The sequence below is a fragment of the Anopheles maculipalpis genome, chromosome 3RL (genome assembly GCF_943734695.1).
Source record: "Anopheles maculipalpis chromosome 3RL, idAnoMacuDA_375_x, whole genome shotgun sequence".
In the NCBI taxonomy this organism is placed as follows: domain Eukaryota; kingdom Metazoa; phylum Arthropoda; class Insecta; order Diptera; family Culicidae; genus Anopheles; species Anopheles maculipalpis.
This window is the reverse complement of record NC_064872.1, coordinates 51388852-51412192: the sequence shown is the minus strand read 5'-3', so window position 1 is coordinate 51412192 and position 23341 is coordinate 51388852. Positions and strand designations below refer to the sequence as shown.

General features: G+C 41.5%; 3 protein-coding genes across 4 annotated transcripts; 2 read left to right on the top strand and 1 right to left on the bottom strand.

Moving 5' to 3' along the window:
* Window positions 1-3149: 3149 nt before the first annotated feature.
* LOC126562315 (G protein pathway suppressor 2) lies at window positions 3150-8672 on the bottom strand. 2 transcript variants are annotated; one of them, XM_050218775.1, is made up of 7 exons: window positions 8532-8672; window positions 8257-8464; window positions 8096-8183; window positions 7915-8029; window positions 7297-7350; window positions 4028-4536; window positions 3150-3263 (listed from the first exon to the last, which is right to left on the bottom strand). In XM_050218775.1, the coding sequence occupies exons 1-7, from the start codon at window positions 8662-8664 to the stop codon at window positions 3150-3152; spliced, it is 1221 nt and encodes a 406-aa protein (XP_050074732.1). In that variant the 5' UTR covers window positions 8665-8672. The 2 variants fall into 2 exon arrangements, with proteins under 2 accessions (XP_050074732.1, XP_050074731.1); XM_050218774.1 differs by having other exon boundaries at window positions 7915-8183.
* A 412-nt stretch (window positions 8673-9084) lies between these two features.
* Window positions 9085-9951, top strand: LOC126562913 (uncharacterized). Its single transcript, XM_050219513.1, has 2 exons — window positions 9085-9253; window positions 9323-9951. The coding sequence occupies exons 1-2, from the start codon at window positions 9085-9087 to the stop codon at window positions 9868-9870; spliced, it is 717 nt and encodes a 238-aa protein (XP_050075470.1). The 3' UTR covers window positions 9871-9951.
* Window positions 9952-11847: 1896 nt separating this feature from the next.
* LOC126561430 (uncharacterized protein CG5098) lies at window positions 11848-16196 on the top strand. The gene is made up of 8 exons (XM_050217568.1): window positions 11848-11996; window positions 12059-12202; window positions 12292-12539; window positions 12623-12968; window positions 13049-13145; window positions 13237-14360; window positions 14433-15500; window positions 15594-16196. Exons 1-8 carry the CDS (start codon window positions 11931-11933, stop codon window positions 16194-16196), a joined length of 3696 nt encoding a protein of 1231 aa, XP_050073525.1. The 5' UTR covers window positions 11848-11930.
* Window positions 16197-23341: the final 7145 nt, after the last annotated feature.

The following is a 23341-nucleotide window of genomic DNA, read 5'->3' as shown; positions in this document are numbered from 1 at the left end:
CGTCCGGCATCGAAATTGAATTACTATGCTCGTTAGACAAGTAGTTGACACCCATGGTACTGTTTAATTACCTGCTTACACATCAACATCAACGATCAATCCCATAGTATATAGGCCAGCAAGCGAATGGAATGAGATCCTCAACATGGCAACAACAAATGCAACCAGTAGTCAGTAAAAAAAACCAGTGATGAAAATAGGGCAATACGACGACGAGTGTTAAAATAATAATCAAAGACGAACATAACAAATGCATAAAACACTTTTGTGATGTTTTTCGGTTTGTATTCTTCTTTCACTATACTTTAGCGGTAAGCAGGCATGTTGAAAGAGAGATTAAGCGTTTGTTTGGTGTGCGCTTTTGTCACATCATACTTTGTAGCACTTTTCCTACTATCGGATAATTTATTTTCTGACTATTTCGGCTTAATAAATTTTTTAAGATACTACACAACAGTTGTCTATGCTGGTTATTGAAAACTGAAGAAATCATCGATTAGAAAGGAGTGAAACATGTCGGGTTTTGTATGCAGAATATCAGGAATGGTTCAAATTCGAGAGGAAAAGGTAAAAAGGACTTGAAAATATTGCTTACTATTCAAAATTCACCATGTTATTATTCTGGAGTCGTACGATCCTGTAAAGCGCCAATATTGTTTTGCAACGCTTCATCAACCGATGAGGATGTACTGCTGTAGGGCGGGATGTACAAGGCATCTAGATGAAAGTGCCATGGCGCTGGTTAATGCGTACCCAAACCAATTCCGACCTCCACCACGTGAACGGGGTACTGTTTTCACTACCGCGATATCACCGAAATTTAACTAAAATATCGTCGAAGAGCAGTGACGAGAGACTAGCCAGACTTCAGTCAAGATGTAGATGTTATGGTCAGATTCAGAGAATGCCTGACGGAAATCATCAAGTTTCGTACTCGCAAAACTCTAGGGGCTGGGACTTTCTTAACCTCCTTTGACCTGGATTCTGTGCCGTTGGCCACCCACCTGTCCAGATCCATCCGTGCATCTTCTGGTGTTCTGTCCGCGCAGCAACTTCAGACTCGTGCTTTTAGCGCTTAGTAAAATAAACATTTTAACGGATATGAAGTGTTCAGGCGTAGTGTAAAATATTGAGGTGGAGTCGGCTCTTATTCGGGTTCTTGCTTCAAACAACGCAGGATGTCCCGTTTTACGATCCGTTAATGGGACCATTGTCTACGGTGTTCGGCTGTTTGGGTTACCTCTTTTTGCTGAGGATCTTCAACATGCTATCAAAGATGCTTCAGATAGTGCCTTGTCACTAGTCACCAAAATGGAAGAATTGATTGTCCAGTGCTGCTCACGTAGAAGAAAATTATCGCCGCTCAAGACCAAGTGTGATATTTATATTTTCTCTTTCTCGCGTCCTTGTTAATTTGTTAAATTAAATTAGACATACAAAATGAGTTAGATAAGTGGGTTGAGTAAATACGCATAGGCAAGCTTTGATGCTTATTACTACATTCGTTTAATGATGTTACCATACTTACCATACTACCCTACCGTGTTTGTAGATGGGAAATCCCGATTCCCTACTGAAATACGTTATCGGTACGGTAGATCTCGCTGTTGCAGCTCATATCCTTCAGAAAACAAACGACGCAAATGCACTCATCACCAGAGCACATACAGCACTACAGACATTTCCTTCAAGCATTCAATCCACCCGCTGGGGAATTCGTTCCTTGTACGACCGTACTCCTACAATAGACTGGGAACTTAAACGCTCTCTTCGGACAACCGGAAATAAACAGCCACATTGCCAATAGTAGCTTTACCCACTTAAAAAAGACCAAATATAAACATGTCCATCATATCTTTACAGACGGTGCCTACCATCGGACCCTGCCGGATGTGGGATCCATTCAAGTCTCGATAAATGCGCCATTAAACTTCCTAATCTATCCGCCGATGAGGAACTACATACCGATCAACCGAACGTCCTCCCACAGTGTCACCGTTCTGGCGCAAAGCCCCTCCAAAGACCTGCATATGAAGTTCTTAGACCCCATACTTACATCCACGACAATATTTTTTTGCTGGATTCCGGGTCATTCCGGAATCAACGAAAACGAGAAAGCTGATTGTCAGACCAACAAAGATCGGCTTCGTCCAACAACCTTTCTGGTCGAGATGCAATCCGCTTTACCAAACCCTGGGACACTAACACCTAGACCTCAGCAATAAACTCCGCCCTATCAAGCGCCCGATTGCCATGGACACACCGAGCCACCTGCCAACTAGATACCCATCACGCGAGAATCCTTTCATCCGACAAACTGCATCAGAACCGATCCTATTAGATTTTCACTCACTATCAATGTATACAGAGGAACTTCAGCAATAGTTTTGACTTTTTACCAACCATAATCTCAATAGTTTTAAAATAATAGATGACCCACATCTGCAATAGTTTTTATTTTATAGAAGCTTCGAGTCTCCAAAATTTTGTATTAATTTACTTCTTGTATACAGTAGAGAGGCGAATATAGCCCCAATTCCTCTGAAAATAATGTTTAAAGAAAAACTGGTCGATCTAACTTTTTGCTGTTAGCGAAGATTATTAGTTAATTCTCTTTATCTATAATTGTTTAGGTCTAATTACTAGTTCCCAGAACATTCACAGAAACCTCACACAAGATTAAACTTACAATGTGACAATGTTGACGAAAGACTTGGGCGACTATTTTACACTAATAAGATACACTAACTAGTCTTTTTTGGTCAAATAGTCTGTCATGTGGTGAATTAAATCTTTTGTGTCTAGAGACTTGTGTCTTTTGTGTCACGAGACTTGGACAACACTCGGCCCAACCATCCCACATTGAGGTTTTCTCAATACATGAACATAGCATTTAAAGCAGCAGTATATTCCGTAGTAAAGGATAAGGTTTATTACTCGAATTATCGCAACGTTACATACCTTGCAGTCCTCTGCAAGGATAATAACAAGCATTACCTTGAAAACGTATGCTTCACAATAGGTTAAATTATTTTGCAAATACAGACATTTAACTTTCAGTTTCCTTACAGTTATATTACCCATTAAATGATTTTTGTTTTTGATACGGAAATTCATAATTGCACAGACCGTCAGTGACCCTGCCATGCCTAGTAACGGTGGCGATTGTAATGCATCTGTGAAGGTGGCGGTTGCTGAGGATTGCTGATCGGAGGCGGTCTTGCCGACGGGTATCCCTGTGTAATGCTTCCGCCTTTCGGTAACTAAATGGCGCAAGAGAAAAAGAACTGGTCGTTGCTTTTTGGTTGTTTTGCAATGTATGTACTGTTACAGTTATTGGTGCACAAGGGAAAGCACATAAAGTGTAACAATCGTCAAAACTAAAACTTATGAAACTCAGAGTGTGAAATGGTGTTAAACATAATGTTAAGTGTTTGTGATGAATTGCAGAGGATAGTCGCTCTGGTTAGAATGTGCTTGGCACGGGTGGTGAATGCGGAGGAAAGCAAAACAGAATGAGAAAAAAACTAGATTGATACGAAAGCGTGAGTAGTTTATTTTAAAAATTGTGACAAAATCTATCGCGTCACAAGGTGGTTAAACAGAAGAAGTAGTGCGAGATCGTGTATTAGTAACCATATGCCTTTTTTTTTTTGTAACACGGCACCAACTCTTTGAATTAAAAATGTTTAGATGTTTGTTTACATGTGGTTTAGTAACGGTTTCGGTGCATATTATTAGTCATGTAGATATTTGCTATACAGTTCAACAAGCTTGTTTCGAGAGAATAAAAAGTAAACGAAATAAAATATATGGCACAAAAGAAATATCAGCTGTAGATAATGTTTGGAGAATGTTTTTCGTTCAATACAATACACACATCTCGTGATAGAAAAAGGGGTTAACAAAAGATGGCAAAAATCTAATGTGCTACAGAAAATCGAATCGTGCGATGCGTGTGAGTAAAGTGAATAATAAGCGATAACCAAAAGCTTCAGCTACACTTTGATAAGTCAATGGCGCTTACTTGCTGATTGGTAGCAATCGTGTGCATTTGAATAGCACCGGGGCGTAGACTGGGCGCGTAAACTATTCCTTCCGGCAGATGTGTTGCTACCACACCTGGCTGTGAAGGCGGCGGACCCTGCAACTGCCGCAGATCCTTCCGTTCGTCGTGCTTGGCAAGCTCGATATGATACGGCACAATGCGGTCTTGCGGTATCTTTTCGATCGTAATTGTTTTCATCTGCGGTGGCGGCTGCTGGTGGATCGCTGCCGCCGTTTGATCCAGATTTATGTGGTAAATGTTACCCTGTGTCGGAGGCATCGGGCCCACCTTGCCGCTAACCACTAGCTGTTCTGGTTTCGGCTGGGTCGGGGGCCCCGGTTGTGACGATATATCCACGTATTGGCGCATCGGGATCGTTAGACTGCTCTGGTATGGGTACAAAATCTGTGGCTGCGGTTGTCGACCATCCTGTGGGTTCGATGGTGGTGTTGCGGGATAGAACCCAACCGGTGGACAGTACTGCGATTCTGCAATGGGGCAGAGACAAGCATCGGATATTATTTGTCACGCGCCAAGGAGTCCTTGGAGTGTTTTTCAGTTTTAACTATGATAATTAGCTTTGTTCTAAGTGGATTTTTTTAAATTTACATTTTACACACACATACACTCGCACGCACACACATACATACATCCACACTTTACTATATTTACAAACGCGAGCAAGTTGTACGCTTTTTTAAAAGATATTTTCCCTCGAAGCCCTTATCGAAACATTGTTTTGGGAGCGACAAAGCGCAAGTATTCGGTTGTTAGTGTGATCGTGTACCATATTTATAACGCCATACACTTACACTTACTGACTAAAACCGACATCCTAACAACTTAAAGTTCAACAGTTAGCACTGAGGACGTTTTTCTTAGCTTAGGACTGGTCAATTATCATTCCTAATCCGTTAATCTTTTTGTACACATTTGTGTTTGTATTATTTGTATTCATATAAAAACAATATTTAGCAATACGGCAATATTCAACAATGATTGCCAATTGAGTTGAAACCGTACAGTTGCATTTTCCGTGAAGTTTTTGTTAGTTTTCCCTACGTTAAAATGGAGATTTTAAATGTTTTCCCATACTATCGACATGTACCAAAAGGCAGATACTATTTCATATTCTTTGAACTATCATACTGACTCGTTTGATGTATGTTATAATGAGCGGGCCACTATTATTTTTCAAACATGACATTTAATTTATGTCTGAAGATTAGGAAGATGTTTCAACATTATTTGGACAGTTTTCTAATCAAAAACGACATGGTGTACAGGACATGGCTTGTTACGTGGGCTGCCATAAAAGGCACTAAAATTGTCCATTGTTCAGTATAGAACGTTACAGAAACTTGTGAGCAAAATATTAATTCCTTCCTAAACCAACATTCTGAAAAACTATTAAACTAACTTTTTATTTTCTTACCCTGTTGGAGGAGCTATACTATGATATTTTCTAAGCTTTCGAGACCATGCGATTGATCCACTCAATAATTGAAACGATTAACTATTTAATTTACAGTATGAGACTTAACCTTTTGTTTCTTAAACTTTCTTGTACAACGCTCAATTGAAAAATAAGGATAAACCGTAAGTCTATATAAAAATAAACTTCATAAAAGATTCACCAATTGATCCGCTGCCTTTAACATCTACAGTCGAACCAACCCGACCGATCCCGAACTGACCACACACCCACACACGCTACTAACACCGCTTAGTAGCAGTGTGGCCAGTTTACGCGCTGTCGGAGTTAGCGTTTCCGGCAACCGTTTCGCCCGCTTGCCGAACCCCTATGTTCCTTCCGTAACATGTCGTAAAGCAACATATTCCTCCCGTATTTAAAATAGCTTTTTCATATGAGACAAAACATAAAAAGGTATAAATGTATGATCCAAGCTGCTCTTCGTTTTCCAATATTTTAATGTAAAACACTACATACTTTATTTAAAATTGTAGTTTATATCCATTTTACATGACGTTGCTAATAATAAAAACTGTCCGATTTTCCATTTGGGATATAAAAAAAATAGAAAATTTTCCACTGATGACCATCCAATTGGTCATCAATTTTCAAGCAATTTTTTAAGGTTCTAAAGAGTCTAGTGAAACAAGTATCATGATTGTCCAATAATTTAAAAAATAAACAAATGAAAAATTATCCTGCCCTAGACTAAGAAAATTATCCTCAAAATCGAACAATTGTTGCATTGAAAGATGTCTGGATTTTCGTTTTAGTCACAGCATCAGCATCTTCAAAAATCTACTTGTGATGTACATAAAATAATTTAATCGGCCTGTGCAAGTTTACTCCTAATTCCATCCTTTCAACGTCTAGCTAGAATATTTCACAGCACTTTTTACTCCAAAAAATACACAAACTTTAGTACACATATAAAGGCTCCATTTGGCACTATCCGGCTTTAAGAGGTGTTGTGCCTATTATGCGAAACATAATCATACATTCGAAAATAAACTAATCATAATTAACAATGTAGACAATACGGTGCAAGCCGTCATACTCAAAATAAATAAACAAAATAATTAACAATGTAGTGGAAGATAAATAATGGGAGGTTCCCAGGTCGGTTGCATCATACGATGAAGTTACTAATATACAAAATCATAACAAAATAAAAACGTTCGCTGTAAGATGGTATGACATTTAGGTAAAATGAAGCTTAAGCACTCGACTAATGCACTCGCCACCAAGCAATATAAGGAGGATGAATGTACTTAACAATGGGAATGGATCAATTAGTGCCAAACTAAAACCGCAAACAGTTTACCAATTATCTGAAGCATGAATATATTGGGATAGTAATGAAAGAACAAGCAGGTTTGGAACAGGAAGGCACTCGAAAAACATCGGTGCATGGGGAAAACGGAAGCGAATAGGAAAGGTTGGTAATAAAACTGAAAGCATAGCTAAATGTTACTCAAAGCACCGACACGTTAAACAATTCTTAATCGCATGAAGGACATTAGGATATTGGTGAAAAATGTGTTACATCAAACTAATGGGTGCACGAGTCTTCTTAACTACAATGCCTCCAAAATAGCTGCAATTGGTTTCTCTGCTATACGTATTTCAGACAAAGGACATGCAATTATTTTGGAGCCATAATCGTCTGCACTGATCATGTCTTGGTGCAACGAGGAAGGAATGAAAAGAAGAATATATACATATTAAAATAAAACAAAAAAATATATAATAGACAAAATTGAATTCAACTCACTGTTCCACAGAACGGCACGGGCCACTTCTCCGCCCCGTCTACCTTCCTCGATTTCTGTTATTCAAAAATTGATCATTTGAAACATGAATCGGAAAAATATTCGTAAAGATGAGATAAATCAAACGGAGCACAAAGAAGAAGGGAAAAAGAGAAAGAGAGAGAGAGAGAGAGAGAGAGAAAAGAAATAAAATAATGAAACGGAAGAAACATTTTTGGATTAATAATAAATAAATTAAAGATAGCAAACCAAGACGCTCGGACGCATCTGGTTAGAGAGCGGTCAGGAAAAGAATAGGCTGATGCCAAATGATGCAATTTCATTGCCATTTATGAGAACTATAGAAAAGAAGGAAATCATTTGTGAATCGGTATGGTTTTTGCTTCACAGCGAACCACCATCCAGAAATGGGAGACGCCTATTCGAACTAGAAACAAAAAGTATGATTAAAACATGTAACAAATTCACCGAAATGGATGAACAACCCGGTGATGAAGTGTGCAAAACCATAAGTCCTCGCAGTGTACTGCACTCGCTCGTTCAGGGGAGGCTTTCTCCCTGCTGTTTTGATTCTACTCAGCGGAACTGGAAGACTGTATGGATGAGTTTCGTGTACTTACTCTGCTGCGGAGGGTAAGGTTGATTGTTGGGATTGGGCTGCTTATAGTAGCCCTGGATGTGCTGCGACGGCGAAGGGCTGTGCGTGCGTTTTGTCGCATTCACCTGCGGATTGCCCTGCAAGTTGGGGTAAGCGTCGGTGAATATGCGTTCCGACGAAAGGAGAATTTCAGATGGACTCACTTTATGCATCATGTGCTGCTGATGCGGAGGCATCGGCCGCTGGGGTAGAAAGATCTGTTGTGGAATACTTTGGATGGCAAACATGTCGCTGAAATGGGATACAAACCGATGCGCAGGGTTAGTTTCAACTATCGATTGAATGTTTGTGAAGCACAACTAACTCTTTCATCTGCCGCTTCCTATTATCGTCCTCATTGAGCACTTTTTTCAGCTGCAAAAATAGCTGCTGTTTTTCGTTCCGCAGCTCGTGCAGATTTTTCTCCAGCATTAGTATTTGTTCTTTCGTTTCACCTAGCGTCATCACGTCCTGCTTTTCCCGTTCCTCTCTCTCTCTTCGAAGGCGTTCCTCTTCCACCTCTGCTTCAAGCTCTGCAAAACCAATAGTAATTATTAACCGTTCTTTTAGCTAAAAAGTCGTGGTATTGCACAGATGTACCTTGCTTTTTACGTTCGCGTTCTCGCATGATGTGTTTTTTCAGTGCATTCCATAATTTCTCTTCTTTTTCTGTTTTGGCCGCAGGCTGCGTCGGCTGCGGTGCGGGCATCTTCAGATACTTTTTGGCACTCATGTTGTTCCGATTTGTAGCTTGAGTGCGAAAGCTAAAGGGCAACTAAACGGTAATAACTAAGCGTATCACTAAATTGAGCCAAAAACACCGACAACAATATTCTTACAACAATATTCTTAATTTTCACACCAACTGGTACGTTGGTTGTTTCCCAAATGTTTGTGTTTGCTGTTTGCTGTTTCGGAAACGTCATAACGTTAGCCCGGTGAAAAATCTGCAATAAATCACCGATCCAAATAAAAAAAAAATTTATTTTTATCGATAAATACAATTTTTTATTTGCGTTGTAAAAAATATAGTAAAATTATAAATTGATACTTTATTTATGGTTCCAGCTATGTACTTACGACCACTTGTATTGTAGCACCTTTTTCACTGAGCTATTGAAAGGTAAATAAAGTGTCATGCGATGGCTGATTGATGGCTGGTCGGCTTGCCAAATTGTTCGTCTCTAATTTGCGCCAAAACATAAGATCGTTAAGCGATCGTGCACCAAAAACCATGCCGCATTCAGAAGGAAAACGAGGTGTCTTTATTGTGCTGGAAGGATGTGACCGAACCGGCAAAACATCACAGTGCAAAACGCTCGGTACGTAGTACAACAAATCTACCGAGGAAACGGAGACTATTTTACAACCGGCTTTCTACACTTTTTCAGTGAACAAACTAGAACAAGCGAACATTACGGCACGGTACATGAACTTTCCGGACCGATCTACGCAGAGCGGCCAGCTGATAAATGGATACCTGACCAGAAAGGACGATTTTACTGATGAAGGAATTCACCTTCTGTTCACACTAAACCGGTGGGAGCGAATGAAGGAAATGGAGAAAGTTCTTAAAAGTGGTGTTAACCTGATTGTCGATCGCTATTCCTACTCGGGAGTTGCATTTAGCAGTGCCAAGGGACTAGATTTGGAGTGGTGTAAAGCGCCTGAATCCGGGCTGCTGAAGCCGGACTTGGTGATACTGCTGACGTTGTCACCGGAAGCACTTGCGAGACGAGGCGGCTTCGGTGATGAGCGTTATGAGGTTCCCGCGTTCCAGAAGAAAGTCATTGAAAAGTATGGTTTGCTGAAGGACGATCGATACTGGAAAGCGATAGATGCGGATAAAACGTTCGAGGATTTGACCGTGGAGTTGTATGAAGAGGTGCTGCGTACGATTGAGAATGCTGGCGACAAGCCGCTAGAGAAATTGTGGTGATCGGCTTAACAACCCGGTATGTGTCCTTAGACCAAATGAAAGTTATTCGTGTAAACAGTGTTATTTTAATAGTTAAAGATACCACAAGTGTATTTTATATGCTTTATTAAATAGCTTTGTTACAAGTGCAAGTTATTGCGTTCGAAACGATTAAATGAAAATTATCAGCAAACTTAACAAAGAAGCAAAAGTGCATTTAATAAAATCTGATCAGTTTGATACTGTCTGCAGCAAATGATACAAAAAGTGTTAATTACATTGTTTTATGTAAATAGTACAATCATAATTTCATTCATAATTAACAGCGATTTTTCACATTCAACAATCAACATGCATAGGCAGACACAAACTGCTATTCTGAAGGTTATTAAATTAATTTGCTATATTATAGCACATATAGCAGATCCGCTAATAGGCAAGAAAACGTAGAACTTTTTCATCGGACGCATTGAAAATCATCGCCATGTTATCATATTTTTCGATTATCTCCCGATGAAAAAACGCTAGCATAAATCATGTAAAACGATGCTTTTGCAAATTGAATATTTTCGAAGCTGTTGGGACGCTACGGGCCTCGGAGTGTCGCTTTTCACTTTTGAGGTACTGGTGCACGAACAAGATTGAGATTGTTTGAAGTTTTTTTTTTTTACAGTTTCACATCGATTTCAACAGCTAGAAATTTTCCGTAGCTCGTGGGCTGGGGCTTGGACCAAATGCTTTTTCCCCGCTTAATTTTTGAAGTAGATACTGAGCAGAACCCAAATTTACCAACCTATACGAAATCTAAAGCTTCTTGGTATTGTAACTTTATACCCCTTTTTAAAATTGTTCTCTATTTATTGAATTTTTATTGATTGATTAGATTGATTTGCTGGAAGATTTAATTTTAGATTTAGATGCATCGGTTTTTGTACGAGAAAAACTACGACACCACAAGTTGGTTGAGTACCCCTGACAGCGAATGTCGAAAAAACATCGTTCCGCTCTCGTTTTGACAGTTCGGTACGATGAGTTTGCGGTGTTTTTGGCCCTCAAACCGATGATGGGGGAACTCTTGCTCTTGCCGTTTTACCCCTTAAGCGAATGAAAAGCATACGCATCTTTCTGTGATTGTCCCGAACTGTTAGTGCGTGTAAAAAGCTATCTGCATCGATAAACATGCAACGGTGTGCTAGACTGGTGAAAATTCTCGCAATCCAACTGCACCGGATGGCGTAAAGCTGTGCGCCCGCAAAAGGCTTGCGTATCCTCGGTGTCTCTCTGTGTGAGAAAGGTGCGTGCGTATATGTATGTGGAAGATATGCTGTGTATATGCGTGCAGCCGTCGGACGGCCGAGCATAAGCAACTACCCCGTTGACGGCATAACTTTGGCAGATCGATTTTTACACAATGCTTACGATATTGTAAACCGGCGATATTCCTTCCAATATCATGTCTTTCGCGGCTAAATGATCAACATGACGCTGCTAGGCCCAAAGGGATAAGGAAAATCCACCGCAGGATCATCAATGCTCGTTCGTTCATGCGTCCGACTAATGACTGAAGCTTTATCCTGTTTGGGGGGGTTGTTCAACACCAGTGTGCACGGGAACTATCGTCATTAGCGAGCTTTTTTTTTTGTTGTTGCATGTTTCCGAACGTGAGATAAATCAGGCGGACAATTTTACATTCTGCTAGGAAGAAGGTGGTACGTATGCTATATACGGCGATACCGGTACCGGAAGAGCTTTTAAAATAATATTTTTTTGTACTTTAAAGTGTGTGTTAAAGTTGGGTGGCGATAAAATAGTACGAAAACGGCGGTCAAAATGTGATACGGATCCTTGTGTTTGGTCTTCATTAGAATTCGAACACTGAAACCTCCTCTCCCCTTTCTGTGTTCTCGTTGAATTGTAGAGATTCTTCATAGTGCAGTGTATTCGTAGTGGTTCTGATTTCTGATTCATCGAAACGATCATCTCGACACCGTACGGCTAATGTGTTAATGCAACACAAGGGAAGGCAGAACTCACGGATGTCCTATTTACAACGTTGTTATTTCATCGCATAAACGTTAGCAATGTCTGGCCACAATCCGCCACACGGGCGAATGGGACAACCGAACACTACGTGGAATCCGTTACAGGTATGGATAGATACGGAAGAAGAGAATACTCTAGAATAATGCAATTTTTGGTCCCGTCCTAGGTCCCGTCGTACGTTCCAAGACAACCGCAGCTGGCGCACATGTCGAGCGAACGATCAATGGCGCGCTCTCCTCTAACGTGGCCTAATCCACCGACAACGCATCAGGACAAAGTGTACAACTTAATGACCGGCAATCTAATGAACGTAATTTTAATCGTTCCATTCAGCAACGTTCGGTTTGCTATTGATGGATACTAAAATGCCATATAACCGCTCGCTTTTCCTCATTCTAGAACCTTGAAATGAACCCGCTATTGCAAGGATATGGTCGTAACGTTGCTATGCCGCTGGGATCGGTTGACCTCAGCTTGTCGTCTGCCTCACGAAGTACACCTTCTCCGAAAGGAGTCCACAACAGCATCCAGACATCTGCCACGACTTCACATTCGTCACATACCTCGTCGTCTTCAACAACACTGCCATCAAACATTCCCACCAGTGGCGTTCACAGTATGACCGGCGATAGTGGGCTTCCTGGGAGGTAAGGACAAAGTCCTGCGTTTTATTTAAATTTCAATTTTAAATCTAATTCTTGATTTTGTTTCCACTATTCTTTATTCACAGTAACCACCAATCGCGACCCAGCATCCCTCCATCCTCGGGCGGAGTTATCCAGTCGACCACTGTGGCAGCACTGAAAGAACGCATGCATCAGGGCACCGGTAGTACCGGTGGGATGCCATCTAGCGGAACCGGAAGCACATCCAATGCCTTCGGTATGACGAATACAATCAACGACGGTAGTAATAGTACGATGGGCGCAAACATCGTACGAGGAGGAAATGGTTTCGGGGCCGGATTGAACAATCGCACAGCCAACGATCTGGCCGCACTGGTGTCGGGCGGTCTGTTTGTGAAGGATGCGAAGCAAATCAACAGCGAAATGGATAGTAAAAATGGTCGCGACTGTGTAAGTGGTGATCGAGATCGAGAGAAGCAAATCCAACGAATTGGAGCTAATGAAATTGTTTTTTCCCCTTTCCCAAAAAGTTTTCGCACCTTTCCTGCACGGACTCGGCCGATCTGGTAAAAGAGTTTGTGTTGCAAACGATGCACTGTAACGCTCTGTCGGTTTCACCAAAGCGAAGTATGTCTTTTAAAAGCCGTACGGATCGCGATCGTTCCATATTAATCACATGTTTTTTTTGTTGTTGTTGTTGTTGCCAAAAATTCGCCAGCCTCCCCAGCGAGATCATCGGCACAGTCTGCTTTAAGTCCGAGCAGAAGCCGAAGTCCGCCTTTAAATTTACTGCTCGGACCGTCCGCGATCGATGGAAAGCTGGATTGCTTGAATAGCACGTTTCCCTTGCCGAGTAACAACGCATCCGTGCCATTATCGTTAAGTTCCGACACTACCGCACCTTCGGCAACTATGGACGGAACCGATGTGGCAACGGTAACGGCTCGTGCACTAGGATCGTTGCTATCCGGAACTGCTGCTAGTGAAATGGCAACCGGTGCATCGACACCCTGCCAGCTTAATCCTTCCACTTCGCCAACAGGAAATAGTATGGCCTCGAGTGAAGATTCGGTCGATTCGTCCAACAGCAGAAGTAACAACGCTCGGAGGAGACGAAAGCCAGAAAAAACGAACAAAATGAACGCGACATTCCCCCTCGAGGAAGGCAAATCATTGTTCCCTGTGGCAGCAAAACCTACCGTTGGTGGAATGCCCGGTATGGATGAGTTGGATAGTTTACGATCGAATCACACCGCAAGAAACGATATTACGGCACTAGCGATCGAAGGTATTAATGCGCTCAGTCACGGATTGTCGGCGACCCAGTGCGATCTTAGTCAAAGTCAACCACCGCTGGACAGCAATGCCAGTGGGCATAGCACACAGCACGACATCTTCCTTCCGCTTCACGCACAACGAAAGCCACTGCCCGAAACGCCACACGATCATGAGCAGCAAAAGCTTCTACTAGAAACACTTATCCAAAGCAATATGAACAATAATGGCACCGATACGGTCGGTTCCAATTTACAAACATCCACAGCAGCAAGTAGTAGTGGGCCAGTATCGGACGGTCCGGGACCAGTTGACGTGAATGAGTTGCAAAAGCAGGATACGAACGATTGCGAAACGATTGACAAAATTGCCGCGATGGTGTCGTCTACTAGTGCGATCGCTACCAAGCTTTTGCTGGACAAAGTAACGGAATCAACGAACGATAATAATGGTATTACGAACTGTAATGGGCCTGGTCAGCAGACGGGTAAGCACACGCAACATGAGGAAAAAAATGGTCACAAGGGTGAGAAGAAGGCGAATGCTTCCGACAGCAGCTATGAGGAGGTAAAAGTTGATATGGGAATTTTTCGCTTGAGAATTTTATATTAACTTGGAATGTTCTTTCTTTGTCCTTAGGTTGAGAACAAATTGGAGGAAATGTTTGCGGGCATCGAAGAGCAGCCGGGAAATGGTGTAGAATCGATCGTACAAAAAGAATCGCCGAATGCTGAGGATCATCGGCGTGCTCCGAATGCAGCGGCGGCTTCCATCGAACATGGTCCAACGGCAAGCGTATCGGATGGTGATGTGATGAAACAACTCTCGAATGATTTGCTGGCGGAACCGTGTGAAAATCCAACTAGCAATCCTGCCCGTTCCAGCAATGGAAGCGGGAAGAAACCATTAACTCCCGCACAAAAGCGTAGCAATGGCAGCAAACTGGTCACACCGTCGGAGGAGAGTACAATGATCACCAGTACGCCGGTTCCGGTAAAACGCAAACGGGGACCGAAGAAGAAATCGAACGCACACAGCAAACCCTCTTTTATGGAATCGGAAGGACCATCGCTGTTGGGTCTGAAGGCATTAAGTAACAAAAATATAGGCAAAGCTGGAAAAGCAGGTGTTGGTGGTGCGGGTAAAAAGGGTTCCAAGGGAGCAAAGGGAAAGGGTAGCAAGAGCAAGGATCGCGAATTGTCCCATGTCGGTGCGGGATGGTTTGCGGGTGGCAGTAGTGTTGCTGCTGCTTCTTCTGCTGCCTCCACCAGTATAGACCCGAACGGGAAGTACAAGGGACCATACGTACAGGTCAAAGCGGACGGATACCATACCGTCATCAATGCGCCACTAAACGAGGAGGACAGTGACAAAACGCAGCACAAGACGAAAAAGTTCGGCAACAGTCTGAACAGCTCGGAGCGAAGCAAAATTCGCGGTCTGCATGTAAGCACGCTCAGCACCAAGTACGATGCGGACACGACCGATACGAGCTGGATGTGTGTGTTTTGTAAGATGGGACCGCACAAGTTTCGGCTGGGCGATCTGTACGGTCCCTACATCATCAGTACGACGTCAAGCGAGTACGAGCAGAGCCAGGTCGATGTGGATTACTTTAGTGTGCGTCGAACGCGCGACGATCTCGAATCAAACCTAGCCCGACAGAAGCGTGCGGCGGAAAAGCTGAAAGAGCAGCATCAGAGTGGTGTAAGTAAACTGGGAGCCACCACGTGTCCGGCAGGCAGATAAACGGTAATATTAAATAAAAATTTTAAAACTCTTTGCTTTATCCATTTCTAGTCGAAGAGTAAAAAGCGGAAAAACGCTGCAGGAGTGGCAGTGAATGTTGCCCCTATACCATTGCCAGGTCCGAGCTGCTCGAAAGAGATGACGCTCAAGGAGGAGAAATGTGATGATGACGCCCTGCATCGTGCGGAACAGCAAACATCGACAGAGATTTTCTACGGTATGATCAAAGCAAGTGATAACACGTACGAGGTATGGACGCACGAGGACTGCTTAGTTTGGGCGCCCGGCGTGTACATGGTGGGGACACGCATCGTCGGGCTGGAGGCGGCCATATGGAATTGCTGCCGGCATCAGTGTCAGTTCTGCCGACACTATGGTGCCGTGCTGAGCTGTCTGTATCAGGGATGTCACGCCAAGGCACACTACATTTGTGCTCACAAACAAAGCTGGAAGATGACGGAAGATTTCCAATCGTTCTGTCAACTGCACACCGGAAAGCCGGATCTTGCTGACGGTGGGGATGTGGTAGCGTCTAGTAGTAGAGAGGTTACTGGTACTACTACTGCTGCCGCAACGACAGCACAAGCAAAGCAGCTTAAGAAGGAAGGAAAGCCAGGTAAGGCGGTAGTTAGCTTGACAACGAGTGCGTCATGAATATCATGTGATGAGAGTAGATTGATCGAATTCAATGGATATGACTGATCGAGTGAGAATCATTTTTAGCTAGCAGCTGCTGCATTTCCGCGTAATTGCTGTATTGCAGAATCAGGGGAGGAAAAGGTAGATGTAGCACATCCTAACATCATGGAATTGAGCATAAACTGCTTGCACACGTCTGCTAGCAGCACCGCAAGCGGTATACAAGGAAGCTTTTTATAAGATTTACTGTTTAACAGTACCCCGTGTAAAATTGTAATGGTGTTCATAAGTTTGCACATAATCACTTAACTAGAAAGCAAGTCCTCTCTGTCACCTACTTCAGTATAAATACGGACGAACGCAGTGCCGCTCGCTTGTCGCGTTGTATTAGAGAGATATTGTTCCGTCTGCACTGGGGGTGGAAGAAACCTTTCGTAACGTTTTGTTTCTCTAGGTTTATTATGTAAAATGGCCAGCTTTATGTTTCTTTTTCTCTCTCTAATCGTCTCAATTAATAGATGTTACAATCAGTATCGTCAGTCTGTCTACATGTAGGACATTTTGTTGATCTTATGTATTTTTGTTCTTCGTCAATAGAGTCCGAGTCGTGATTGCACTGAATGTACACAGTAATAGCTGTGTTTTTAACTGAATGTATCTATAGTTCTCGGAACTTTGAATTTATTGGAATTGTGTCGCAAACACTCTCTCATGTTCTGAGTTTTCCTTATACCTAACACATGCACAAAAGAATGGTTTCGTGAAAAAATAATATTTATTTTGTTTGGAAAGACGTGTGTAACTGAGAACATGCTGACAACATTCCACTTCTCCCCTGATAGAATACTCTGAGTGTGGTTCCATTTCCAAACCTTTGGTCCTTTGTATGGGATGCGCGCGCATACAGAACCAAAAATTTCGATTGCTTTTTCCTTTGCTTTATGTATTACGAATCTCTTAAAATTGTATGCGATGTGTTTGGAAGAAACAAAAATGGTTTAAAAAAATGTGGAGAAGGGCAATATCATTGTACATAGGGCAGATATCGAACATTCAATCCAGTTCCGTTAAAGCTTAAGTTTTAATCCCGATGGTTTGAGCGGTTAAACCATGCACATGCGTGAGGGACTAGTTGAACATTTCATTTCTTCCGAAGGTGAATTGTAATACGTGCGACGTTTTAATTCTTTCGCAAGTGATGAAGTGTGCTGAAGAATGGCAATGTGTGTTTAGCTTACAAAATATAAACATATACTTAAAAATGCGCGTAAGATCGAAACAAGTTTTAGTTTAATGTAACCATATAGTAAAGCCCCTTCTTTACACACGTCGCCATGATTCTTATACAAAGATATTTTTGTATTTGGAGATGTAATTTGGAGCAAAACCCGAAATACTACGTAGCGTCATGACAAACATTTTATTCTCTAATGAGCCATAGTTTACTTCGACTAGCGTACCGAGATTAAGCTAATACTAGTGGTCAGGGTTTTGTACTATAGAGAGCGGAAGGGGACGATAGACGCTAAGATATTTCACCCTTGTGCATCATGGCTAGTTGTAAACATTGAACAAAGCGGGGCAGCATTGTAATGTGCCGATAATACCGCCGAACGTGTAAACTGCTCGTACGACAACAATCACGCAACGATCATTTGTTCCACATTTTCGGCCAACAGTTTCCGTATGCTACGTGCTTGCGATGCAACGTGGAAGACAGCGAAACGGCAATGGTGAACTAATGTAAGTTGTAAATGGCAAGTTCTGGTGTAAAATTTGTCGAATGCATGTGATTTACCGTTTAACAAAAGAAGTGTATAAATATGGAAAAAAGAAAGCTATTTAACAGAGAGACATAAAAAAAAGTGATGGAGAAAAAAGGCAGAAACAGAACAGTACAGAGATAGTAAAATACAAAGAAAAAAAATAAAATTTAAAACAGATCAAATTCTACTGTAGAACACGTCGTTTTTTGCATTAAAATCGAACAAATTTCTGATAATAAAACAGAACAAGTTTTATGAAATGAACCTATCTATCAATGCATGATTCGTGAGGCGCATGTCTATTGAAGCAATGTTTTAATTTCTCAGTTTGGTGGTGTGGCGATTACTTAAGTTTTATTGCTTTCAACGATCTTATGACGGGACGATATTTGTTTGTTTTCAGGAAAAAATGGTTTATTTAGTATCCCGCAAAATCTTTCAGGTACTATCGGTCCATTACGCACTAAAACTTCCATGACTGCTGCTACTGCTCATGTTGTCTAACAGACTCGATATTAATTCAGAAATCATAGGTAAACGCGTTTTAAATCCGAAGGACACGCCAGACGCCCAGACGGTGCGCTGTGTCCACCTAGTAAAGTAAGTATGACTAGAATATGTCTGAAATATCGTCGCCATCACCATACATTATTATAAGAGTTGAAGCTTATCAGTGAGATGGGTCTGCCGTAACGTAAATCAATTAGGATTCGGGGGTACGCTGATAACTACCATCAATCGAGCAAATAGTTAACAATCTCGACTTGGAGTGTTACTTAATTTTCTAGGTCAGTAGTATACTATCTACTCTGCTAATGGACATTGATTTACGCAAGGTTAGGCGGATTTACAGGTAGGCAATTGTACTTGTTGCAGATGGACGTAGCCGCAGGAATGCATCCTGTACTCGGCTTGTAATGAACCTGCGTGATCGTGGTAGCTTCGACACCTAAGTCTTACATGATGTTTGGCGATGTAGAGCGGATTCTGTTCTGGACCATTGAGATGGATGGACGTGCCTCGACCTGAACAGTGTTTGTGTCGCGTATCATTGTAATACAACCAATAGAACTTCCGGCTTATTTCCGGTCTTAGTGATGAACTGTTCGCATCAATATATTTGTCATGGATATTGCACTACTCTCAGCAACCGTTGAAGACTCCGTGCGACGAATAAAAATGGTTAGTATTCGCTAGTCCTTTAAATGATCCGCGTCGCCATTAATACGATCTCTCATAAAAACGTGATATTCGCTATTCGATATTGGAGGTTATAACTATTGAAGGTCAATCGATCATTTCGACTGAAAATATTTCTATCGCCGAAGCTCTGTCCGTCCGTCGCTGTTGAATTTCTGAATGGAAAAGTTACTTACCGGGAGATCAACTTCATTGCAGAGGATGTATTGAAAGATGCTATAAAACGTTCCTGTTTTTAGAAGGTCTTTAAAGGTCTTCTCCTTCTTTAAAGGATGTCTTCAAACGGCAGGACCGGGGTTCAACTCCCATCCGGACCGTCTGCCCTTAGTGCGGTCTAACTACCCAATTACGTGGCATCGGCAGGTCTAGTAAACCATTTGATGGCCGGCGTGACCTTAGAGGTCGTTAAGCCAAAAATATTAGATTAGAGTCAAATACCATGGAAAACAGCATACGTGAATTGGAGAATTACTACGAATTGAAGAGGTTTTTCTAAGTAGAGGAACAAAGTTGTACTGCAAATGAAAGGACTGCCAAAATTGTTTAAAAACCAGGAGTTCTTTATTTTAGAGAGAGTTTAATGTATGACAAAACAGTTGCAGGCTGACAGATTTGTTAGAAATGGAACCGGAGAGGATGTCCATCATCTTGCATTAGATGAACATGAGGATTTGGGACCACAAAGAATGGCTAGACGAGTGAAAATTTAGTATCATACAACCCGTGTATAAAATGGCGAAAATCTTTACTGCGCCAACATCCCAGCTGCAAATCCTTCCTGAATCCTGATATATGATCCTGCCCCAAATATTCTTTTGCGCCACTAAGCTACATATTTCGTCGCACTCTGAGAAACTGATACTGCTGTTGATAACATCGAGGGACGTGACCGGCCGGTGATGGTAATAGAATCTGACAGAGCATCAATAACACGTTGGCTGATAAGTCCCCGGTCTGACACATAGATGGCGCCGCTAGTATTAAATGCATATTATTTTTATATAGCACCAACCTTCAAAAGATTCGTGTCAAAATTTGACGTCTGTATGTCAATTAGTTTGTGAGACAGAGCGTCTTTTGTCAAGCAGCTTTTGGTTGCTTGACGAACGAAAAAAGGACGAAGAAGAAAAAAGTGTTGTTCCACCAAGACAACGCACCGTGCCACAAGTCATGGAGAACGATGGCAAAAATTCATGAATTGGGCTTCGAATTGCTTCCCCACCCACGGTATTCTACAGATCCGGCCCCCAGCGACTTTTTCTTGTTCTCAGACCTCAAAAGGATGCTCGCAGGGAAAAAATTTGGCTGCAATGAAGAGGTGGTCGCCGAAACTGAGGCCTATTTTGAGGCAAAACCGAAGGAGTACTACCAAAATGGTATCAAAAAATTGGAAGGTCGTTATAATCGTTGTATCGCTCTTGAAGGGAACTATGTTGAATAATAAAAACGAATTTTGACAAAAAAATGTGTTTTTCTTTGTTAGACTGGGGACTTATCAGCCAACCTGTTAGCTGTGTAACAATATCGTGTATCGCTCTACAAATTCTTGTAATAAAAATGATTCCATCAAAAATTGAAATGCACGGTAAATCACACACTGATACGTCCGGTAGTTTTTTACGATTAGGAGTCTTGTTCTATAATGACAGAAGACGGCAATGCACACACTATTTACGAGTTTTTTTTTAGAAACGGACCATGTTTCTGAGACGTTTCCCTGCTCTGGCAGATCCAGAAAAAGAAGACGGCGCTGATGCGTCCTCCAGCAAGTCCGGGATATTGAATTGGAAGACAATTATGCTAAGCCATGAGCGTTATCGAGGGCCTCCGCAGAAGGTCAAGACGGCTTGGGTTCCTTATAAGCTTGAGGCGCTACTATTGGATTGGTTAATGGCTGCAGGACAAACCCGCAAAGCAGTCATTTCCCCGGATAAACTTGTAAGTTGATTTGATCATCCCTTTTGATCAAGCTGTCGCTCAAGTAGTGCCGGGAAGCAAAATAAGTGATCAAAACCTCACATTCTCTCAGTAGCAGATTACACGTTGGATCCCTATATTTTTTTGTAGAATTATAGTATCTTACCTCTCATCAAGCATAGTGTGATAACGATCCGCACAGAAAGACTCAACAAAACAGTCAAAAAGGCGTGAAAAAAGAATTTTTATTTCAGTTATGTTCGTGATATGACGTCGGCATGAATAGTGACTGTACTGATAATAAGTGTGTGTGATTTTGACGCACGGAGTTGTGAATTTCATCGAATAGTGTTCCATTAGTCACGGTGTTTTTTTTTCTTCTTCTTTCTATTGTATCACTGACTGTTGCGGGGTGTACGTAGGAGTTCATTATGTATGGTCTAATGCAAATGAGTCCCTAAAATGGCTGAATGGTCCTTAAAACATGGTTATAGAAATAAAGTCATGCATATTATCTCAAACTGTTTCTACGTCCCACTGTGTTTTGTTGACTAGGACGTTGCCGTTGCAGAATCGATTCGTAATACCAGTTTGCAAAGCCATTCTACCGTGACTCTCATTCAAACTGTTGGAGTAAAAAATGTAAAAACTTGATCTAAAAAAGAAATTTTCCCAAACACTCAAATCATACCATTTACCAAAATTCATTCTAGGCTTCTTTCATAAAAGTTTTCAAGTTTTCTGTGTAGTGCCTGCAGCGTAGTTGATCTTCTGCATCGTACAGTTGCAATTATTGCAACATGACTGGGCTTAGTGCTTGGAAGAAAGGATTGGGAATTAGTTCTTGCTTTTGAAATAAGATTAAAAAAAAAAAGGATAAAGCAAGAAGAACATAACGCTGGATGACTTTCGTCCGATGTGGGTTTGCTAGTTAGTGGTTTGTTCGAAATTTCAAACGGCAAAGGTTTGTCTGCTTCTATTGCATACTTCTTAACTCGTGAGCCACGTTGTCTGTTGATGTGTTGGGGTGTGCTTTTCTTCTTGGTTTCTTTACTTTTTACTATCACTGATTATGTATCTTTGTGTGTAGGTGTGTGTGTGTGCACACACTTAATCATTTCTTCCCCTTTAACATTTGAATGAGTTTAGTATCTTTTTGGAATTTTACGAATGACACTCCTGACGATCATGTTAAAGCATATTTTGATGGTTTTTCTTTTCAGTTGGGTTTCTCTCTACTAACAATTACTACCACAATCATAACACATCGTAACATCATTATGTTGTTGCATTTTGTTTTGTTGTTGTTGTTATATTTAAAATGTTGCTTTTGTTCCACACGCTACTAAGTTTCTTAAACACAGTGCTTTTTTTTTTATCTCTCCTCTTCGACCTCAAAAAGCTAGCATTTGGTGGTTTAAAATGCGACCCAAAACCAAAAAAATACAACACTACCCCAGTGACTTGGCACCAGTGTGTACATTTGCTTGTAAAACATCATCCATGCGGAACACAGTAAAATGCATCATCAGCTGACATGTTGTGTTGTTTGCTTTCTTCCATAATAGTTTATTCGCACATAGGGCTCTACGATTTACGTACTACTTTGCATCAGCTAGGGTTTCTTCTTTGGGAAATCATCATCATCATCAACATTTTGCTCTACCATTAGTTTTATCACATACGTTTTATTTCTCTTGTTCTGTTAGAAGGATCAAAACCACGAACGAAATGTAAAAATAATTGCATTAACAAAGTTCATTCAACAATTCTTTACGACAAAGGCTGCCGGAAACGCGCGCACAAAACTTTCGGCTGTCTTCCAAGACACTTCCCAAGCTTAAAATCGGCTCCATTTTTGCTACACGTTTCCTCATCCTCTCATAAGGCAAATGTGAAGGGTTTGTTGTGAGAGAGTTTATGTGGCGGCTTCACTTGTCGCGATATCACCGCACAAATGCTCTGTGGTCTAAGTTAGTTGATCTAAACTAATCGACTGTGTATGGGTGGCGAAGGAGTAGATTAAAAGATCATAATACAGCTGCCTAAAACTAGTCGACGTTTGTATCGGAGCTCACTGATCAACAACGAGCAATGCTCTTGTGTCCTGTCTCCCTGTTGTCTTGTTGATGACAGCTTGATAATCTTGAAGCAAAACCCGGATTAGGTTGATTAGGTGAAAAGTAAACGATGTTAACGATACTGTTCTTCGGTGCATCTACTTCCGATTTGGTGTACCACAACAATCGCTTCAACCAAACCTTTCCACCAGCATTA